Here is an 18826-nt window from a genome sequence, read left to right as displayed (position 1 = left end):
AGCGAAGGACACCTCGCCCAAGCGAGGTGCTCAAGCTTGGGAATCTCTTGGATCCTCGTCCAAGCGAGAATCTTTAGCTTTGGCGAGAGCATGGAAGTTGGAAGTAGAAGTAGCAGTTTCAGAATGGAAAAAAAGATTATTCACTCATTTTTAGAAAAGAAATCTGACACGAAATTGAGGAGGAAGAAGATAGAAATCGTGGAAACGATTCTATTACACACTTTCTTTGTATTAGTTCATGATTTAGGCGTTGTAATAGCGAGAATGAGTGGCTAGTTCTTCGTAGTTGTGAATCGAAATGTAATCTTCTTAAACTTTTGTACTCCTGGATTCAATTCTATCTTAATGTTATTTGATTTTGGAAAGTTGTTCCATATTTATTGCATGATTTCAATTAACTATTGAATTCACGATTAAAGGTTCAAGTTTAACTTGGAAGTTAAACTTGATACTGGATCTGAATTGTCTTTCTTCCTACATAATTGATCTAGGGATTGACAATGATGTAGGAATTGCTTTTACATTTGAGTTTAATGTTAGTTAGTCCTCCAATTATCTGAGGAATTGGAAGTTGGGTGATTACTTAGGAATGTTACATTCAGGGGACTGGTGTAATTGATTTATGAAAATGTGCAGCAAATTCAGTAACTTCACAAGTTATTAAGAATTGAATCCATGGATGTATAAATGGAAAGAATGATGAGTTTCGATCCCGACCATTTTGTTTTATTATCTAATATCGTTTACTCAAGTTATTATTATTCAAAACCAATACAAATTTATCAACCAAATATTGTAAATAGTTGCTCAATTGATTCTTGTAGGAATTAGTATAAATTCCCTCCGCTCCCTGAGGACGATAACCCGGTACCTTACCGGATTTTATTACTTGCTCGATACGGTACACTTGCCGTTATATAAATATTTAACAAATGTGCAGGCAAGGTTTGATATAATTTGTTACCCATTAGACATATGAAAGTGACGCGAAATTTTTTGAAATGCATGGACGTGTAGGTCACAGTTTAGAAGAGTGTAAAGAATTCAAAATGCTTCTTCAGAAAATGATGGACTTGAAACTAATCACCATAGGCGAAAGGTCCTCATACTATGAAATTAATGTCGTAGAGAAGAGTCCAAAGGAAATACATGTGTTCATACGCACGTATGAACCAGTCATAAATCCCCCTGGGGGTGTTCAGACATATTTTTCTCATCGACAATGGGAACCATACATCCGGAAGATGAAGCCCATGATAATAGGAGGGGGCCCCTATTCCACTATGAATCAGAGAAGGTCGTGCCTTTGGTTTATAAAGAAGAGCAGTGATGAGTCCTTCTGTGGTTACCAACATTGCTGGAAATAGCAGGGTTACAAGGGCCGAGCGCTTTTATGTTCCACCAGATATAGAAAGGGGTCCATCTGGGGCTACTAAAAGTAAAGAAAAAGTGCCAGAGCATGTAGAAGAGGATGTCGAAGTGGCATTACCTGAAGGCGTATCGAACGAAGAGGCTCGTGAGTTCCTCAAGTTCATTAAGCAAAGTGAGTACAAAATAGTGGATCAGCTTAATGAAACTCCAACAAGGATATCTTTGTTATCCTTACTAACGAGCTCTGAGGCTCATAGAAACGTGCTACTAAAAGTATTGAATCAGGCCCACGTTAGCCACGACATTACAATTGATAAATTAGGAGGGATAGTCAATAATATTGTAGCATAAAATTATATATCTTTTTTGTGACCAAGAGATACCTTCTGAAGGCAACGGACATGTTCGTCCACTACATATCTCAGTGATGTGTAATGATTCTATGATTTGAAAAGTTCTCTTGGATAATGGGTCGTCGCTGAATGTTATGACCAAGAGAACTTTCTCCAGATTGTCGGTAGATACCTCCTACTTGAGGGCTAGCTCAATGATTGTCAAAGGTTTTGATGGATCTCGTAGGGATGTGATGAGGGAGATGGAGTTGTCCATCAAGATAGGGCCATGCATATTCAACATATTCTTCCATGTGATGGACATCAACCCAACGTATAGCTGTTTGTTGGGGCATCCTTGGATTCATTCCTCAGGAGCAATATTGTCTACCATGCATCAGAAGGTGAAGTTCATAGTGGACGGAAGGCTGATTACGGTTTCAAGAGAAGAGGATGTAATAGTGTCTCAACCGTTTGACGCCCGCTACATAGAGGTGGCTGAGGAGGCATTGAAAACATTATTCCAGGGCCTCGAGATCGCAAACACCACATTCGTGATAGAAGGCACGCCATTGCTATATTCCTATCCATCAGATGATTCTCGCATGATGGAAAAAGTGATGATCCGTGGGGGATTACAAGCCGGGAAAAGATTGGGAAAATATGGACAAGACTGCAGGGAAATCATAATACCCAAGGCTAATAAAGGTAGATATGGTTTAGGGTATAGACCAACACGGGAAGACAAGCTCCAAACTGCAGAAGCAAGGAAAGGTGAGTGTCTGGCTTGGCTAGGGAAATTTGGACATGAGAATGTGGAAAGGCTTCTAATACCACATATCAGCCAATGCTTTGTCAGCGGCGGTGCCCAATCCTCAAGAGTGGTGGCCACCATGAAAGAAGAAGGAATGAAGGAAGAGTTTGGGTACGTGTACAAGTGTCCCCCAAGCACCTGCTTGAAGAATTGGCATGAAGAGTCACATGCATCAGTTACTTTAGGACCAAAGTAATAATTCAATGTAATTTTTTTTAAGCCATGTCCAAGGCTATTAAACATTTTCGTTTTTATGTTTTTCAACAATAAGAGCTCATTTGTTTCAGTATTTCCATTCAAATCAATAAAGATCAATCTTTTCGATCATATCCATGTGTGTCTTTTCAATTTTTTATTATTATTGCATGTTGAAAGATCAGAGTCAAATAAAAGAAAGAAAAATAAATAAAATAAAAAACCAAATCCATGGGCAGCTGACTTAGTCGTCCTTATGTTGCAGATCTGATAGCGACTCTGAAACTGAGGGCCATGCTAGTGAGCCCTCGTCCAGTCCTGACCAACCTGTCCACCAAGTGGAGGATGACAGTGATGATGAATGGGAGGCCACCCCCGAACTGCTTAGATTGGTAGAGTAAGAAGCTAGAGAAATTCAACCACATCAAGAGCCCGTCGAACTTATCAACCTAGGATCTGAGGAAGATAAGAAAGAGGTGAAGGTGGGCACCATAATGGATAGTAAGGAACGAGAACGGCTAATTCAACTCCTACGTGAATTCAAAGACGTTTTTGCTTGGTTCTACGAAGAGATGTCAGGACTAGATCTAAGTATAGTGGAGCATAAACTACCGCTAATGCACAACTCTAGGCCAGTGAAACAGAAATTGCAAAGAATCAAGCTAGAGATCTCCTTAAGGGTCAAAGAGGAAGTAGAAAAATGGTTGATGTTGGGTTTGTTAAATTTGCTGAATATCCAGATTGGGTAGCTAACGTGGTAGTTGTGCCATAGAAGGGAGGAAAGTTAAGAATACGTGTTGACTACAGGGACCTCAACAAGGCTAGCCCGAAGGATGACTTTCTGGTGCCATATATAGATGTTCTGGTTGATAGCACCGCTGGCCATGCCCTCTTCTCGTTCATGGACGAGTATTCGGGGTATCATTAGATCAAAATGGCGCCAGAAGATGTGAACAAAACCACATTTATTACTCCATGGGACACCTTTTGCTACCAAGTCATGCCGTTTGGATTAAAGAATGCTATGGCTACATTTCAAAGAGCCATGGTAAATCTTTTCCATGATATGATGCACAAGGAGATAGAGATCTATATGGATGATATTATCTGTAAGTCCAAGACAGAAAGAGAATACATAAACAACTTGAGGCGCCTGTTTGAGAGATTGCAGAAGTATCATCTTAAGTTGAATCCAACCAAGTGTAGCATCGGAGTGAAATCAGGCCGAGTCTTGGGTTTCATAGACAGCCAGAAGGGTATCGAGGTGGATCGAGAAAATGTGAAAGTTATAATTGAAATGCCAGCACCTCAAACAGAAAAGGAAATCAGAGGATTCTTGGGAAGATTGAATTACATCTCCAAGTTCATCTCCCAACTAACATCCACGTGTGAACCTATATTGAAGCTCCTAAGAAAGAATCACGCGGTGAAGTGGAATAATGAGTGTCAGTCAGCTTTTGAAAAGATAAAGCAGTACTTGACAGAACCTCCGGTATTGATGCCTCCAGTTCTAGGGCGACCATTGATTCTATACCTCATTGTACTTGATGAATCAATGGGCTGTGTCTTGGGGCAACATAATGAGGGTGGAAGAAAATACAAACCATATACTACCTGAGTAAGAAATTCACACCTTGCAAGATTAAATACTCCTTGTTAGAACGGACTTGTTGCGCGTTAGTTTGGGCCTCTCGCCGGCTAAGACAGTACATGTTGAGTCATACCACTTGGTTGGTATCAAAAATGGCAGGTGTTGTTATCTGAGTATGACATTGCCTATGTGACACAAAAAGCGATAAAATGGAAATGTTATTGTTGACTACTTGGCCAACCAACCCTTAGATAAATTGGGGCATTTTATGTATGAATTTCAAGATGAGGATATTATAGCCTTATCCGATGTATCGAGAAAAGAAGAAAAATGGACCCCTATCTTTGATGGGGCCTCCAATGCGTTTGGACATGGAGTGGGTGCTGTTTTGGTATCTCTAACTGGGAAGTTCTTTCCTTTTACTGCTAGACTATGTTTCGATTGTACTAACAACGTGGCAGAATACGAGGCCTGCATTTTGAGACTAAAAGCTGATATTGACTCAAAAGCCAAGATCCTAGAAGTATTTGGGGATTCTGCTCTAGTAATCCATCAAATAAAAGGAGAATGGGAAACTCGTGACAGCAAATTGGTTCCATACAGAGACCACATCCTGAAGTTAGTTAACCAATTCAGCCAAATAGATTTATATCACATCCCTAGAGAAGATAACAGGTTGGCTGATGCATTGGCAACCTCGTCTTCAATGTTCCATGTTGGTGGAGACAACTTACTACTCTTTCAGATAAAAGACAATACTGAACCTACTTATTGTAACGTAGTCGAAGAAGAACACGATGGTAAACCATGGTATCACGACATAAGAGAGTACTTAAGAAATCAAGCTTATCCTCCCAATGTCTCGAAAAACGATAAAAGAACACTCAGAAGACTAGCCACAAACTTCTTTTTGAGTGGAGATGTCGTTTACAAAAGGAATCATGATATGGTATTTCTCCGATGTCTGGAAGCCAAGGAGGCTTAAAAATTGGTGGAAGAAGTGCATGAGGGAACTTTTGGAACCCATGCAAATGGACACGCTATGGCCAAGAAAATCATGAGAACTGGTTATTTCTAGTTGACAATGGAGCCTGATTGTTACAACCATGTGAAGAAATGCCACAAGTACCAGATATATGCTGATAACATCAATGCACCTCCGAATCCCTTAAATGTCTTAACGTCACCTTGGCCATTTTCTGTGTGGGGAATGGATGTCAGTGGACCCATAGAACCGAAAGCCTCTAATGGATATTGTTTCATCCTAGTCGTTATAGATTACTTTACCAAGTGGGTGGAGGCAAACTCTTATGCTAGTGTGACCCAGAAGATAGTCCTCAGGTTCATAAAAAGGGATTTAGTATGTCGATGTGGGTTACCAGACCAGATCATCACTGATAATGCGACCAACCTGAACAACAAGATGATGGCTGAGATGTGTGAAAAATTCAAAATAAAGCATCACACGTCCTCGCCATACAGACCCAAAATGAATGGAGCTGTTGAAGCAGCCAATAAGAACATCAAAAAGATAGTCTAGAAGATGGTTATGACTTACAAGGACTGGCACAAAATGCTACCCTTCGCCCTACATGGTTATCGTACTTCAGTCCGCACTTCTACGGGGGCTACTCCATACTCATTGGTTTATGGTATGGAAGTTGTTCTTCCAATTGAAGTAGAGATCCCATCTCTAAGGGTCTTAGCGGAGGCTGGTATTAAGAAGTCAGAATGGGTTCAAGCAAGACAAGATCAATTGAATATGATAGATGGTCGAAGGCTAGCTGCAATTTGTCATGGACATTTGTATCAGAAGAGAATAATGAAGGCTTATGCAAAGAAGGTTCAGCCATGCTAGTTCAGAGAAGGAGATTTGGTGTTAAAGAAGATCTTGCCAATCCAGAAGGACAGCCGAGGAAAGTGGGCTCCAAATTATGAGGGTCCCTATGTAGTCAAGAAAGCTTTTTCTGGCGGAGCCCGAATCCTAACACACATGGATGGGGAAGATTTGCATCTCACCATAAATTCAGATGCAGTGAAGAAGTATTATGCCTAGAGGGTACTTCCAAAAAAAAAAGAAAAATAGAAAAAGAAAAAAAAACATTCATGCATCGATCACAGTATTTTTATTTACCATTTTGCACGAGGGAGAATGATGTAAATAAAACTCATAAGGTGTAGACCTCAGACAGATCGTCTTGATGACACAAGGTGTTCTTGATATTCCAAAACACTAAGAAGATATCCCTAGTCACCCTTTGAGCCAAGACGAAATGAAAGAAGTTCATTCCAGAAAGAAATACCTTTAAAAATATTGTGAACCTGGGGAAAGGGTAGTTTTCCAATAAACATTCATAGAGTCCAAAAGAAAGGATGACACTACGAAGAGAAAAGCACGCTAGGAATTTCAATAAACTCCTAGTCAAAAGTTAGGGTATATATAAACAAAAACTCAAAAGAGAAGTTCTACAAAAAGTTACCTCTTGAAGACAAAGATAAACATCCTACCCAAAGTTAGACTTTAGAGAAGGATTGGAAATAGGATTATGGAGATTATGGAGAAATGTGGGATGAGAAATATATTATTTGAGTCATATATCTATTCTTTCTTAACCACTAGTCAAGCCATGTTACAAGCTCTAAAAGTCCTTGTTGAGAGTCGAACGTCTGAGGTACACACCAGGGTACAAAATAAACTGACTCCAAATAATTTGGTACATATCTTTTTCAAAACTTTTACATATTGCGATCCTCGCATAAATAAAAAATAGCAATAAAAAATGTTTCAAGAGCCCGTTAAGTCAAAAACCCGAAAGGGCGACTTAAGCAAAAATTAGGGACACTAAAAGAAAAGGAAGTACATCTCAAAGCATGATATGTCAATGACTCGGAAATCTAAACATCGCCACAAATTGGGGCAGAATTTTGGTTGGTTCAAGAAAATATACCATGTAGCACAATCTCCTTGGAAGAAGTCAACATCATAGTTGGAAACTGGGGCAAATTGTGAATGGTTCAAGAAATCCACCAAGTAGCATCAATCTTCTTCAGAGAAATCAGTAGTAAGACTGGAAACTGGGGCAGATTTGTTTGAAAAATCTTTCCTCCAAGCTGGGAAATTTCGGAATTAGTGGTAAAGTTTGGGTTAAGGCTTTGGCTTAAGACAATCTTGTATGACTTTCATTTTCAGAAAGCTAAAGGAAAATGGATAAATTTGGTTTATATATATATATATATATATATATATAATATATATACCTTTGTATCTTTTACTATGCAAATCATTTTCCAATAAACAAAAATATACTTGACAAAAAGATTGATCAATGTATTTTAGTCCATTCTGATGCATTGTGCCTAAAAGGGTGTGAAAGGGGACACAAACGCGAACCTCGACAAAAGCAAAACCCATATCTCTTACCAAATTTCAGCATGTATAATGTAAATGGGTGTTGTAGAAGCATCACATGGCTTTCCAATAAGCATAAACAAGCTTGCATAACCATATCATTCATAGCACAATCATATTTATACACAAACACTGCCATAAGAAAGATCATTTTAAATAGAACCACCTAGCGAGTATGTAGCATCACAAAAAATAATCGTTTTGGCAGCATGGGTGCCTCAGCAAATCCCTAAATCGTTTTGGCAGCATGGGTGCCTCAGCAAATCCCTGAATCATTTTGGCAGCATGAGTGCCTCAACAAATCCCTAAATCATTTTGGCAGCACGAGCGCCTCAGCAAATTCCTGAATCGTTTTGGCAGCACGAGTGCCTCAGCAAATCCCTGAATCCTTTTGACAGCATGGGTGCCTCAGCAAAATCCCTGAATCGTTTTGGCAGCACGGATGCCTCATCAAATCCCTCAATCATTTTGGCAGCACGGGTGCCTCAGCAAATCCCTGAACCGTTTTGGCAGCACAGATGCCTCAACAAATACCTGAACCATTTTGGCAGCATGGGTGCCTCAGCAAATCCCTGAATCGTTTGGCAGCACAGGTGCCTCAACAAATCTCTAGTCCATCAAGGCAAACGCGGAAATTGCCTGAACAAATCCCTGGTTCACAAGCAGAACATCGATATGCTTCATCAAAATTCGGTATCTTTCCAATGGCCTTTTTCTGAGCCTTAACAAAAATAGTTTTCATTTCTTTACTTGATACTTATTATGATATCTTTCAAACCTTGGTTTGCTTGCTATCAGGTAAGTAACAAGTAAATAGAGGCAGTTGTGAACACTCATTTTTTGTCTCGCCCAGAAAAAGCTCAAAGCTTTTAAATAAATCGAATTATAAAAAAATAAAATAATTAAAGTAAACATATTAATGTTCATATATCTAAATGATTAGGTTAACCAAAGTTTAAAGATAAAATAACTTAATTTCCAAAAAATAAGTTTGTAAAAAAATTAAATTAAAATGGACCCTAAAAATCTATAATCATTTTTCTAAGAAAAAGGGGTTAAAAATAATATTTTATTATTATTTTGTGTTTTTCGAATTTTATTATAAAATAAATAAAAGATAATTAATTTTTATAATTAAATATGAATTTATAAAATAAGTGACATATTATAAATATCCCTTTTAAATTCCAAATAAACAATAAATTTTTTTTTTTCGAAAATATAATTGTAAAATAATTTAGATATATTCAAAGATATTTTTATTTACTTTTTTTGAATTAATTCGGATATATAAAAAAAGAATACATAAACCAATTTAATTTTTTTTATTAAATGAAAAGATAAAAAAATTAAAAATAATAAAACACATGAGTGCCTATTAACAGGAGATTATGGATTAGTGGATAGCCATTCAGTTAGCAAATTATTAGGATTAGGTTAGGGTTAAAAAAATTATAAATAGATTAATTTGGTTGCGTTAAAGTCTTATTATTTGGTTCCCAAAAAATACTGGAAAAACGCCCAAAACATACTACCAAATAGAGGATGCCACTGTGATAGAGAGAAATTTCTTTTTTATTCAGAGTGATCTAGTACACTCGCGCCTCACCACTGCACCGTGCACCTGCCAACCATCTCAAGCCTTAGCCGTAGGATCTGCATACAAGCCACACCCTCCCTTTGACTTCCACATCCACCAATCCTATCACGAAACACGTCCAGATTCCGCTGCACTGCGTAAAACCCTAACGCTACACTCATTGTAACACGGGTTCCACTACAGTCGTGTGCACGGAACCATTCGTGCAGCCTCGCTTCAGCCCAACCAAAGTGCGCCACACCAGCGAGTGCACTCCGTGTCTCTGCACTCGCCCACACTCAATCTGCGTCACTGATTACAGCATGGATTCACTACGCACGGGAGCATTCTTGGTACCCTGCACTCGCCTGCTTCAGCCATTCACATTCCAACACGTGTCCAACAGCGTCCAACAGAAGCGCCTCACCCAATCCACTTCTACCACGTGTCCTCAAGCAGTCCCTCTTGGCTCCACACAGTGCTGGTAGGTCTCTTTAAATGTATATTTTTTTATTTAAAGTGTATGATTTGTATCAATATTTTTTTAAACCCATATAAATTATATCTTAATTATAAATCTGAAATTATATTGTTAATACTCACATATTATGACATTAATAATAGACAGTAAATATTTTATATATATATATAGTAACTAAATAATTTCCCCATAATTATTCTTAATATTTCTAAAACGGGGTTTTGAAAATTTTATTAAATATTTCGGTCAAATAAAATTAATTTTTATTCCATAATTAATCAAAATCCTTATTAATGAAATTGTGAACTTTTTTATAAAATAATACATCTCAAACATAAATAAAAAATGTCTTTTTGAAACGAAAATAATTTTGAGAATTAATCAAAGATGGAGAGAATATCGCTTTGGATGCCTCTTTCTTCTCAGATCATCTTCGAAAGGTCGGGCTACGCCACTTCTTTTCAATCGATTATATCTTAAAATTGATTAAGTTATATTTTCGTAATAAAAAATAACAAAAATTAATCAAATAAAAACTTTTGTATCAATAAACAAATATGCAAAATCAATATTTTGACTAAAAAAATATATTTTCTTGAATTAAAATACACTCAACCAACAAACATTTTTCTACATAATGAACTATGTAAGCTTTGATTCCCTAATAGGGATACATAGGATCGGGGTCCATATTATCAGGCTTAACTAAAAACAAAAATAAATAGTTTTGATCATTTAAATTAATTAATTAACCAAATAATTTAATAAAAATAAATAATAATAATAACGTAATATATTTTAATGAAGGGTACCACTTAAAGCGAGTGTGTATGGTGCTAATATCTTCCCTACCTTGTAACCAACTCCCGAACCTGAATATCAAAAATCCAAAAGCCCAAGGTAATTGGGCTTAAAATATTTTTCGACATTTTTAACTATAAAATGTAGTGGCGACTCTAAATAAGTTCTGCAGTCGAAAATCGGGACGCTTCATGTAATATCAAGAAAAGCCAAAGTAATAATATGATTAAGTAGTAGCATTTATTGAAGGTCTCATTATGTTATCCCAAACCTTGTGAAACTAATAATACTGTCACGTTACTTTAGGGATGACAATGAAAATCGAACCCGTGGGTACCTGCCCGAACTGAATCCGAATTTAACGGGAAAACCTGATGTGATTGGGATCGGGTTCTGGTTTTACCCGGGTTTAATATTTGAGTTCGGGTTTGGTATAGCAAAGACCCTAACCCGAACCAGCCCCGAAGTAATATAATTCAACTTAAAATTGAAATTTCTATCATGTGCTCATTGGTTTTAATTTCTAATTTTACTTTACATACTATTAGATCTTCAAACATAAAAGAAATGAAATAATACAAGAGAAAATAGAAATGTTAGAGAAAAATGAAAAGAAAATGATATCATACTTTCCTTAGTATATTTATAATTTTCGGACATTTTTCGGGTTCGGGTTACCCGAAACCCGACGGGTTCGGGGATGGTATCTTCATTTTCAACCCCGTTGAGTTCGGGGTTTTGAATTTCATGTTCGGGTTTGGTATATACAAACCCGACCCCGACCTGCCCCGTTGTCATTCCTACTTCACTTAAAAATCCATGTCATAATTAACCTCTTTGTAAATTTAACCGTGGAACGTCGTTAACTCATTACTTTTCTCACATGCCTCTTCTTCTAATTATTTTTCAATAATTGAAGAAAGATTATGAGTAGAAGAAAAGATAATAGGAAACATTCATGATAAAATATCAATGATATATCTTTTATCATGTATATCTGAAAATGCAAAGAGAAAGAAATATTATAAGTAGAGAGAAAGAGAAGAATTAAAGTTGAGTTTTAAAGTTGTTTGATAGAAGAGAAATAAAAGAGAATGAAAAGAGAGAGAGAAATGTGAGCTTTTCTTATATATTTAATTTTATCATTATAAATAATTATATACTAACTTTATTTTCTAAGTTTAATTATAAAAATGTAATTAGTTTTAAAATGTTTAATTAAATTAGTATTTACTTAAACTTTTTGAGACTAAATATTATTGTTTGCGTAGCTCGTAACAATTCTGAATGACACAGAATAATCTTTACTGACTGAGTCATGATTAGGTCATTCTTTTAAGATGTTTCGTGGTACTACTAAAATCATGCAAGTAGACTATCAACCACACATTCCCTAGAATAAAACACATCAGTTCTCTATTATACGATTTCTTATTGCACTATAAGAATCACTCTCAAATACACCCACAATATGGCTACCAATGTCAATTCTCGAATTCCCACTTTATGGCTACTCATGTCAATTCTTTTCCCACAATATTGACTACCGATATCAGTTCTCGATATTCACATAATTTGAATGTCTATGCAAATTCTATAGTGTCACAAATAGAAAGGGTGATAAGGTACCGGAAATGCGTCGACAGAAAATTATGGGGAGAAAGAAGAAGTTGAGAGGAAACACCTTCTACTTGGGACGAGAATTATGAAGGGCAGAGACATCTATTTATAGTCTGAGGCCTTCAACCACATCTCCATCTGACGACTCAAAATTTCAAACGGCTACACGATCCAAAGGTGGAAAAATACCACCCTCCTATAACCGATTTTTACTCCCTCACGCTTCTCACTTTCCAACCATGTGGACTGAGTCACACACACGTGGCACGCGTGTGTTGACTTGGTCAACACATGGTCCAAGCCCAAAAGCTCCAAAATGGAATAAAATAAATAAAAAAATATTTAAAAAAATGTTGGGCTCAATCCGAACACGAACCGAGCTGGCCGGACAGTGGCGAAGGTGGTGGTGCACGTGCGTGTGTAGGGATTTTGTTTATGTGAGTCATCACCACAAACAAAACCTATTATACTCATTGGGGCACATCCCAAGGTTGTAACTTAAAGCTTATAAAGCCTTTCAACTTCCTTCCTTCAAACAATATGGAGCTTGATGAGTTTTTTTATTTCACACTCCAAGATCCCAATTAACGGCCTAATTAATGTGCATTTAAACCACATTAAGGATCATCATTTTACAAAAATTTCCAACAAATATTAATTATATTTTTAAGATCGTTTAAAAATGTCAAATCAAAGTATCATATAAAGGGTTACATGAATATTTGATAACTACAAGTAGTCTAGAATCATGTATCTTGTAAGTGTATGTGATAGTGTGAAGTTGGTGGAGATAACTTAATCATTTATTATTTTTTTATTCTCTTAACTCACATTCTTTTCTTATTTGAAGAGAATAAATTTGGTATGAGACCCCATATTTCTTTATGTGTACTCTCTTTCATTCCATAATCAACTAAAAAAATACATACTACCCTCATTTTCTCTCTTCTCTTGTTCTCTTCTTTACCACAACAAAATGAGGCATAAATGACTACCAAGTGATAAATGGTGTGGGGTGAGTGAGTACCATAGTAACCATAAATGTATTTATGTTTATTTTTTTATCTTACTGAATTTAATATGTATTTTTCTCATTTAATGTGTAAACTTTTTAAATTTATTGAATTTAATATATGTATCATTAATGTTTTTTTACACGAAGTATAAATCATTCAATGTTTATCTTTATCATTTTTACTTAGAGTCAGTAATAATAACTAACATGTACACTATGTTGACAATATAAAAATATTTATTGGAATATAAATCTTCTATTGTTTTGGGTATTTTAGCATATTTTCACTAAATCTATAAGTCTGATCCATCTATGCTTATGTTACCCAATTAATTCTGTTGTTAATTCTCAATTATGTTATGAAAAAAGTTACAATTCATTCTTTCAATCTTAGTCATTCATATATAAGACTTTACCAGATTCTGAGGATGACCAAAAGGTTAATGATATGATTCTTAGGAACAATATTTATTAAAAGGAGCAATCGTATACTCAAAAAATGATTAGTTTCATACCTAAAAGATAATAAGATATGTTTATTAATATCAAAAGAGTCTTAGCCGTTCATATATATCTTTTATTTTTTTCTTAAACACTAAAAATCAGTATGTACATACTAAAATCAATAATCCATTATACTGAAATTCTGCTTTGTACTTCTCAAGGCTTGTAAGTGGTGGTCCAGTGAAACAAAGGATAACAGAGTGATTGATTGTAATATTTATGGAAAGTCACTATAAAAATTATATAAAATTATTACTTATATTACTTTTTTTTGAAAATCTATAATAATTAAATATAAATTATAGATAATGTAATAACAGTATATAAACTCTATTGATATATACATTTTTTCCTAATAAGTGATTAATGTGTTTATTGGAAACTATCTTGACATCGAAAAAAGCCTATGAAGACCCTAACCTAGTAACCTCTGTTATTTCGCTCCCTATTTATATATATATATGGATATAATATTTTAGAATAAATAACACTGACATTCCTGAACTTTAGTGAAATTATATAAATCATTTAGTCTTTTTTAAAACCTACACAAACCATGTCTAATTATATATATAGATTATAGTAATCTGACTATCATAGTAATAGTAATAAGTGTAATTTATTAAACAAAAAATAATGGTACATGTAATTAAGTCAAACCAAATATGTTATATTGTGAAGACAAGTCCAAATAAGATTACTCAATTCATTATTTTTTATTCATTACAAACTACATCAATAATTATAAGGATATGTTTAAATTACTCTTGTCATGTATTATAACTAACCAAAATAATAATAGACATTAATTTTTATACTATTTGAAGTTGTCTTCACAATATACCATATTTTGTTTGACTTAGTTACATCCGTCCGATTTTTTTTTAAGAAATTACACTTATCTTTCTTATAGAGGTAATCAATATAAATATATATATAATTAAGAGTGATTTGTGCGGTTTTAAAAATGTTTGAGTGATTTGTATAATAATTTTCTTAAAATGAGTGGTTGTTGTAATTTACTCCATATTTTATTTGTTAGAATGATGTATTTGTTAATTTTGGTATACAAGAAAAAATTAAAGGATAAATATAATGTATTGAGTATTTAGTTGAAGAATATGAGAACATGTTTCATGTTTATGCCGACCTTTTTCATCCAAAAACTAATTTTTGGAAAAGAAAAAAGCATAAAGCTACCACGTGTCAACAAGAATAAAAAAAAGTTATCATTCTCGTTTCACCGAAGAATGCTAATTCCCAAAGATATTTTTAGTTCCATGCTATTAAGATTACTAACATATCTTTAACAAAATATATTATCTCCTCAAATATAATATATAATTATATATCATAATTAATAATTTGAATAAATAATTTATCTTCTTATATAAGAAGATATTTTATGTTCTAATCACGAGATGTTTTAATATTTTACTTAAAAAATTATTATCATTTAAAATTAACTTACATTTAAAAAACAAAAAATTGTTGAATTTTGAAAGGATATTTTCACACATTTTTTAGTTTAGTGTATAAATTCAATACTCTTGAACCAAAATTAACGACTTTGAAAAAAAATATAAATTTAGTATGAACTAGGTGAACATAATTGGTAAGAAATTCACTTATAAGTTATAATCATATAGCATATTTGTACATTTGATTAATAATGTAAATTGTTTGTTAATGAATAATTTATACATAGTTTTATAAGAATTGAGTTACTCTCTCATACTAAATCCTCTAATAGTGGAATGTGAATAGAAATATAATTTTCTAATTTTCATAATTATTTAACTTTAAAATAAATAAAATATGAATTTAAAATTTTTTTATCACTTGTCATCATCATCTTTATACATCAGAAGAGATGAGTCGTGAAATTTATACTTATTAGTTTGAATCTAACTCAGCTTGAGTACAAGTATAAGATAAATTACAATTTTTATATGCACACAAGTACAGAAAAATACAAATGATCTTAATTAGAGAAAAAATATAGCTCACATTGCAAGAGTTTTATATCCTTAATAAATCATTCATTATTATTTTCTAATTATTGTTATTTTGAAGTAGCACAAATAAATAATAATGTATTATTTATGTACAAATTTTTACACTAAAATATTACACATTTTTTATTATCATACCCACTTGCCATTTTTTATTATCATACTCACTTGCCATTTTTTATATACATTAATAAAATATTAAAATAATTTATTTTAACCGTTAAAGTTAAGTAGTAGTCGTGTGAAAAGGAAAGAGAGATGTGAGAGATTGGTTTGGTAGGAGCGAATACCGATGTGATATCTCGCGAGAGGCACCGCCCGCATGAAATAACCATATAATACTAAAAAAATCTAATGCATCCATTCCCAAGTTAATAAATAATGGAAAATATTTTTTATATATAAGACCGAACTTTTACATTATTATTATACTAGTGTGTACAGATATTTCGTATCTGTCGACAAATATTATGTGATACTATATATTAAATTTATATATATTATATTTTTTATTTATGATAATGTTTAATTTAAGGTGAGATATATTGCTAATTAATATGTTAGTGGTAGTTACTTAAGATTATATAGTTTTTTTTGTAAAAATTAAATAACGTTAAGGGCAATATAAGAAATGAAAATTAAAGATAGAAGTTATTTGAAGTTTTGACTTTATATATATTATAAATTATAAATATATAATATAGATATCTAATATTTATATTAAATGACTTTTGACTCATTCAATATAAATTATAATAAATACATATGTATTGCATGTATATATATTTTTATATTAAAATACAATCAAAATAAAAGTAATAAAAAATAATTAAATATATAAAGGCATATATAATATATAAAGGAAGTGTTGCTAGGAACTTACATCCTGCGTTCTCTTTGCAACGCTTTCACTTTTGCGTTTCTCGCTTCACTTTGATGTTTCAATTCATCTGTGAATAAACATACAGCTTTTTCTTTCTTCAACAGCTTTGTACAGTTATTCAAAACAACGTCACAGGTACTCTTACTTCCTTCTCAATTTCTATTTCCATTTCCGATCTCATTTCTCTTTTTCTTCTTTTAGATCCATGCTTCCTCAACAAATTCTAACAATTTTTTTCTTTTTTCGATTTGCAATCCGTTTTTACCATATTCAACACAAATTTTCAGATCTACCTTATCCAAAGTTCAATTTTCTGTCTCAAATCTCATTAGACAGAACAATCCGTTTTTTTTTTCTCAAATTTTTATTTGTTATGGTCCAAATAAAATAATAAAACCGTGCATCGTTGTTTAGAAAATTTGTAGGTCGGTTTATAGTTTTCATGAGAGTTGTGTTGTTGACAACTCGTAAACTCAAATTAATTAATGATTAGGTTTGAATTTGACCCGAGATCTCGCAAAAATTAAATAATAGTAATGAAAAGTTTCCTATGCAGATTTTTTTATCCCTTTCATTTGAACTAAATTAATTTCCTTCTAAATCAATTTTGTGTGTTTACCATATATCTGTGTTGGTGAGCAGGTTTTAGATTGTTAATATAGAAATCGAAGGAAATAAGATGCAGCAGTTTGGTATCCAGCAGCATCAAAACGTCGTTGTTTCATCCCGTGAAGATATGAGAGATTCTCTGATTTGCCCTAAGCCACGCCGTCTGGCTCTTTTCAACGACCATAGTTCTTGTTCATCTGGTTATAATCCTTTGGACATGATCCTCACCAAGGTAGAATTTCCCTTTTTAATTTTCATTTATTTATATATTCGAAAATTATTTAATTATAATCATATTATCAGTTAATTTTAGTAGTGTTTGGTTCAGATTTGTTTGGGAAAAATACACACCTTTTTTAAGCTTAATATTTGGACATTAAGATTTGTAATAGATAACACATCAATTCAGCTTCGAAATTTCAGTCTTTTTTCCACATTCTGTAGAAACAGTTTATCTTGTTTCCAAAACTTTTCAAACCTTTTAAATTATGGATTGTGATGTGCTAAAGTTTTTGTGTTATGGTTTGCAGGGTGATTGTGAGATGGAACAATTTTGGCCACTGGTAGAGTCGCCGCCCCCATTTTTTAGTGGGTCACCGCCGAGCAGAGTAGCTAACCCAATAGTTCAGGATGCTCGATTTGGGGACGACAAGTTTTCCCCACTCTCTCCTACGTCCTGGATGGTGGTTCCAGCCCCCTCTGGCCTGCCACCGTCTCCATCATCATCCTCGGCGAGGAAGGGAGGTTGTGTTCGAGCTAATTTTGGTAACAATCCGGCTGTGAGGGTCGAAGGGTTCGATTGCCTGGACAGGGATAGGCGAAATTGCAGCATCCCTGCTCTGGCTTAGAACACATCTATCATGAGAGAATTAGTATTCAGTTATAACCATACATAAAGCTTTGATATTGGATAGCTAGTGAAGAGTAGTTTTGGATTGGTAGAGAAGATAAAAAAGTTTATCTTGTGCCTGTTTTGTAAATAGAAGTCAGATAAAATCAGCAAGTGTTTGTAAATGTCAATATAGTATTGTCTTGTGTAGGAACATGGTCTACTTTCTGCACCAATAAAGGTCAAGTTTACAATGGAGAGTTAAGCTTGGGTGATAGTTTTGGCCTATGCACTCTGGTGTCTAATTTCATTCTCTTTTTATGTGTAAGTACTTCCATTCTTTAGAAATGGGATTATTTCATTTTGATCTTAACCATAGAAGGCAATTATGTACAAAGAATGGTTTGTTTTAGAATATTTTACTTAATGGGCCATTTGCAATTTCAGTATGTACAGCATGTGTAGAAGCTCAATTTACTGTCTCCGTTTTCTTGTGTCTATTGTTTTGTGCCTATTAAGGCTGTTGTTTGTATTTTGCTTGGTTTTCACGCCAAACTTTAGCCACCTCATGGAATTTGAATGGGAGAGTCCACCGCTTTTAAATTGTTCCTTGCAAAATGACTGAACAAAGTTTCTTGCTGACCCATACTACCTTTGTGGCTGTGATGGTTCTGTCCACGCGTTTGAGGATTTCTTTTATTATTTTTTGGTTTTTTGTGTGGTTCGCATATAAGGTGGAATATGTTGGAGTGTTGGACCTAATCCTTTTCTAAAAGAA

At 34.0% G+C, this 18826-nt stretch overlaps 1 protein-coding gene across 1 annotated transcript; it reads left to right on the top strand.

The window, feature by feature from the left end:
* Positions 16604-18503, top strand: LOC109354940. The gene is made up of 3 exons (XM_019597776.1): positions 16604-16745; positions 17253-17451; positions 17750-18503. The coding sequence occupies exons 2-3, from the start codon at positions 17290-17292 to the stop codon at positions 18065-18067; spliced, it is 480 nt and encodes a 159-aa protein (XP_019453321.1). The 5' UTR covers positions 16604-16745; positions 17253-17289; the 3' UTR covers positions 18068-18503.

Source organism: Lupinus angustifolius, chromosome LG08 (assembly GCF_001865875.1).
Source record: "Lupinus angustifolius cultivar Tanjil chromosome LG08, LupAngTanjil_v1.0, whole genome shotgun sequence".
NCBI classification, from domain to species: Eukaryota; Viridiplantae; Streptophyta; class Magnoliopsida; order Fabales; family Fabaceae; genus Lupinus; species Lupinus angustifolius.
This window is presented reverse-complemented; position numbering and strand designations above follow the sequence as displayed.

Bases quoted from the DNA above. Each gene is read 5' to 3' on its own strand.
- LOC109354940 (XM_019597776.1), top strand. From the start codon at position 17,290: ATGCAGCAGTTTGGTATCCAGCAGCATCAAAACGTCGTTGTTTCATCC. The intron at 17,452-17,749 runs GTAGAATTTCCC...TATGGTTTGCAG, and splicing joins TGGACATGATCCTCACCAAG to GGTGATTGTGAGATGGAACA.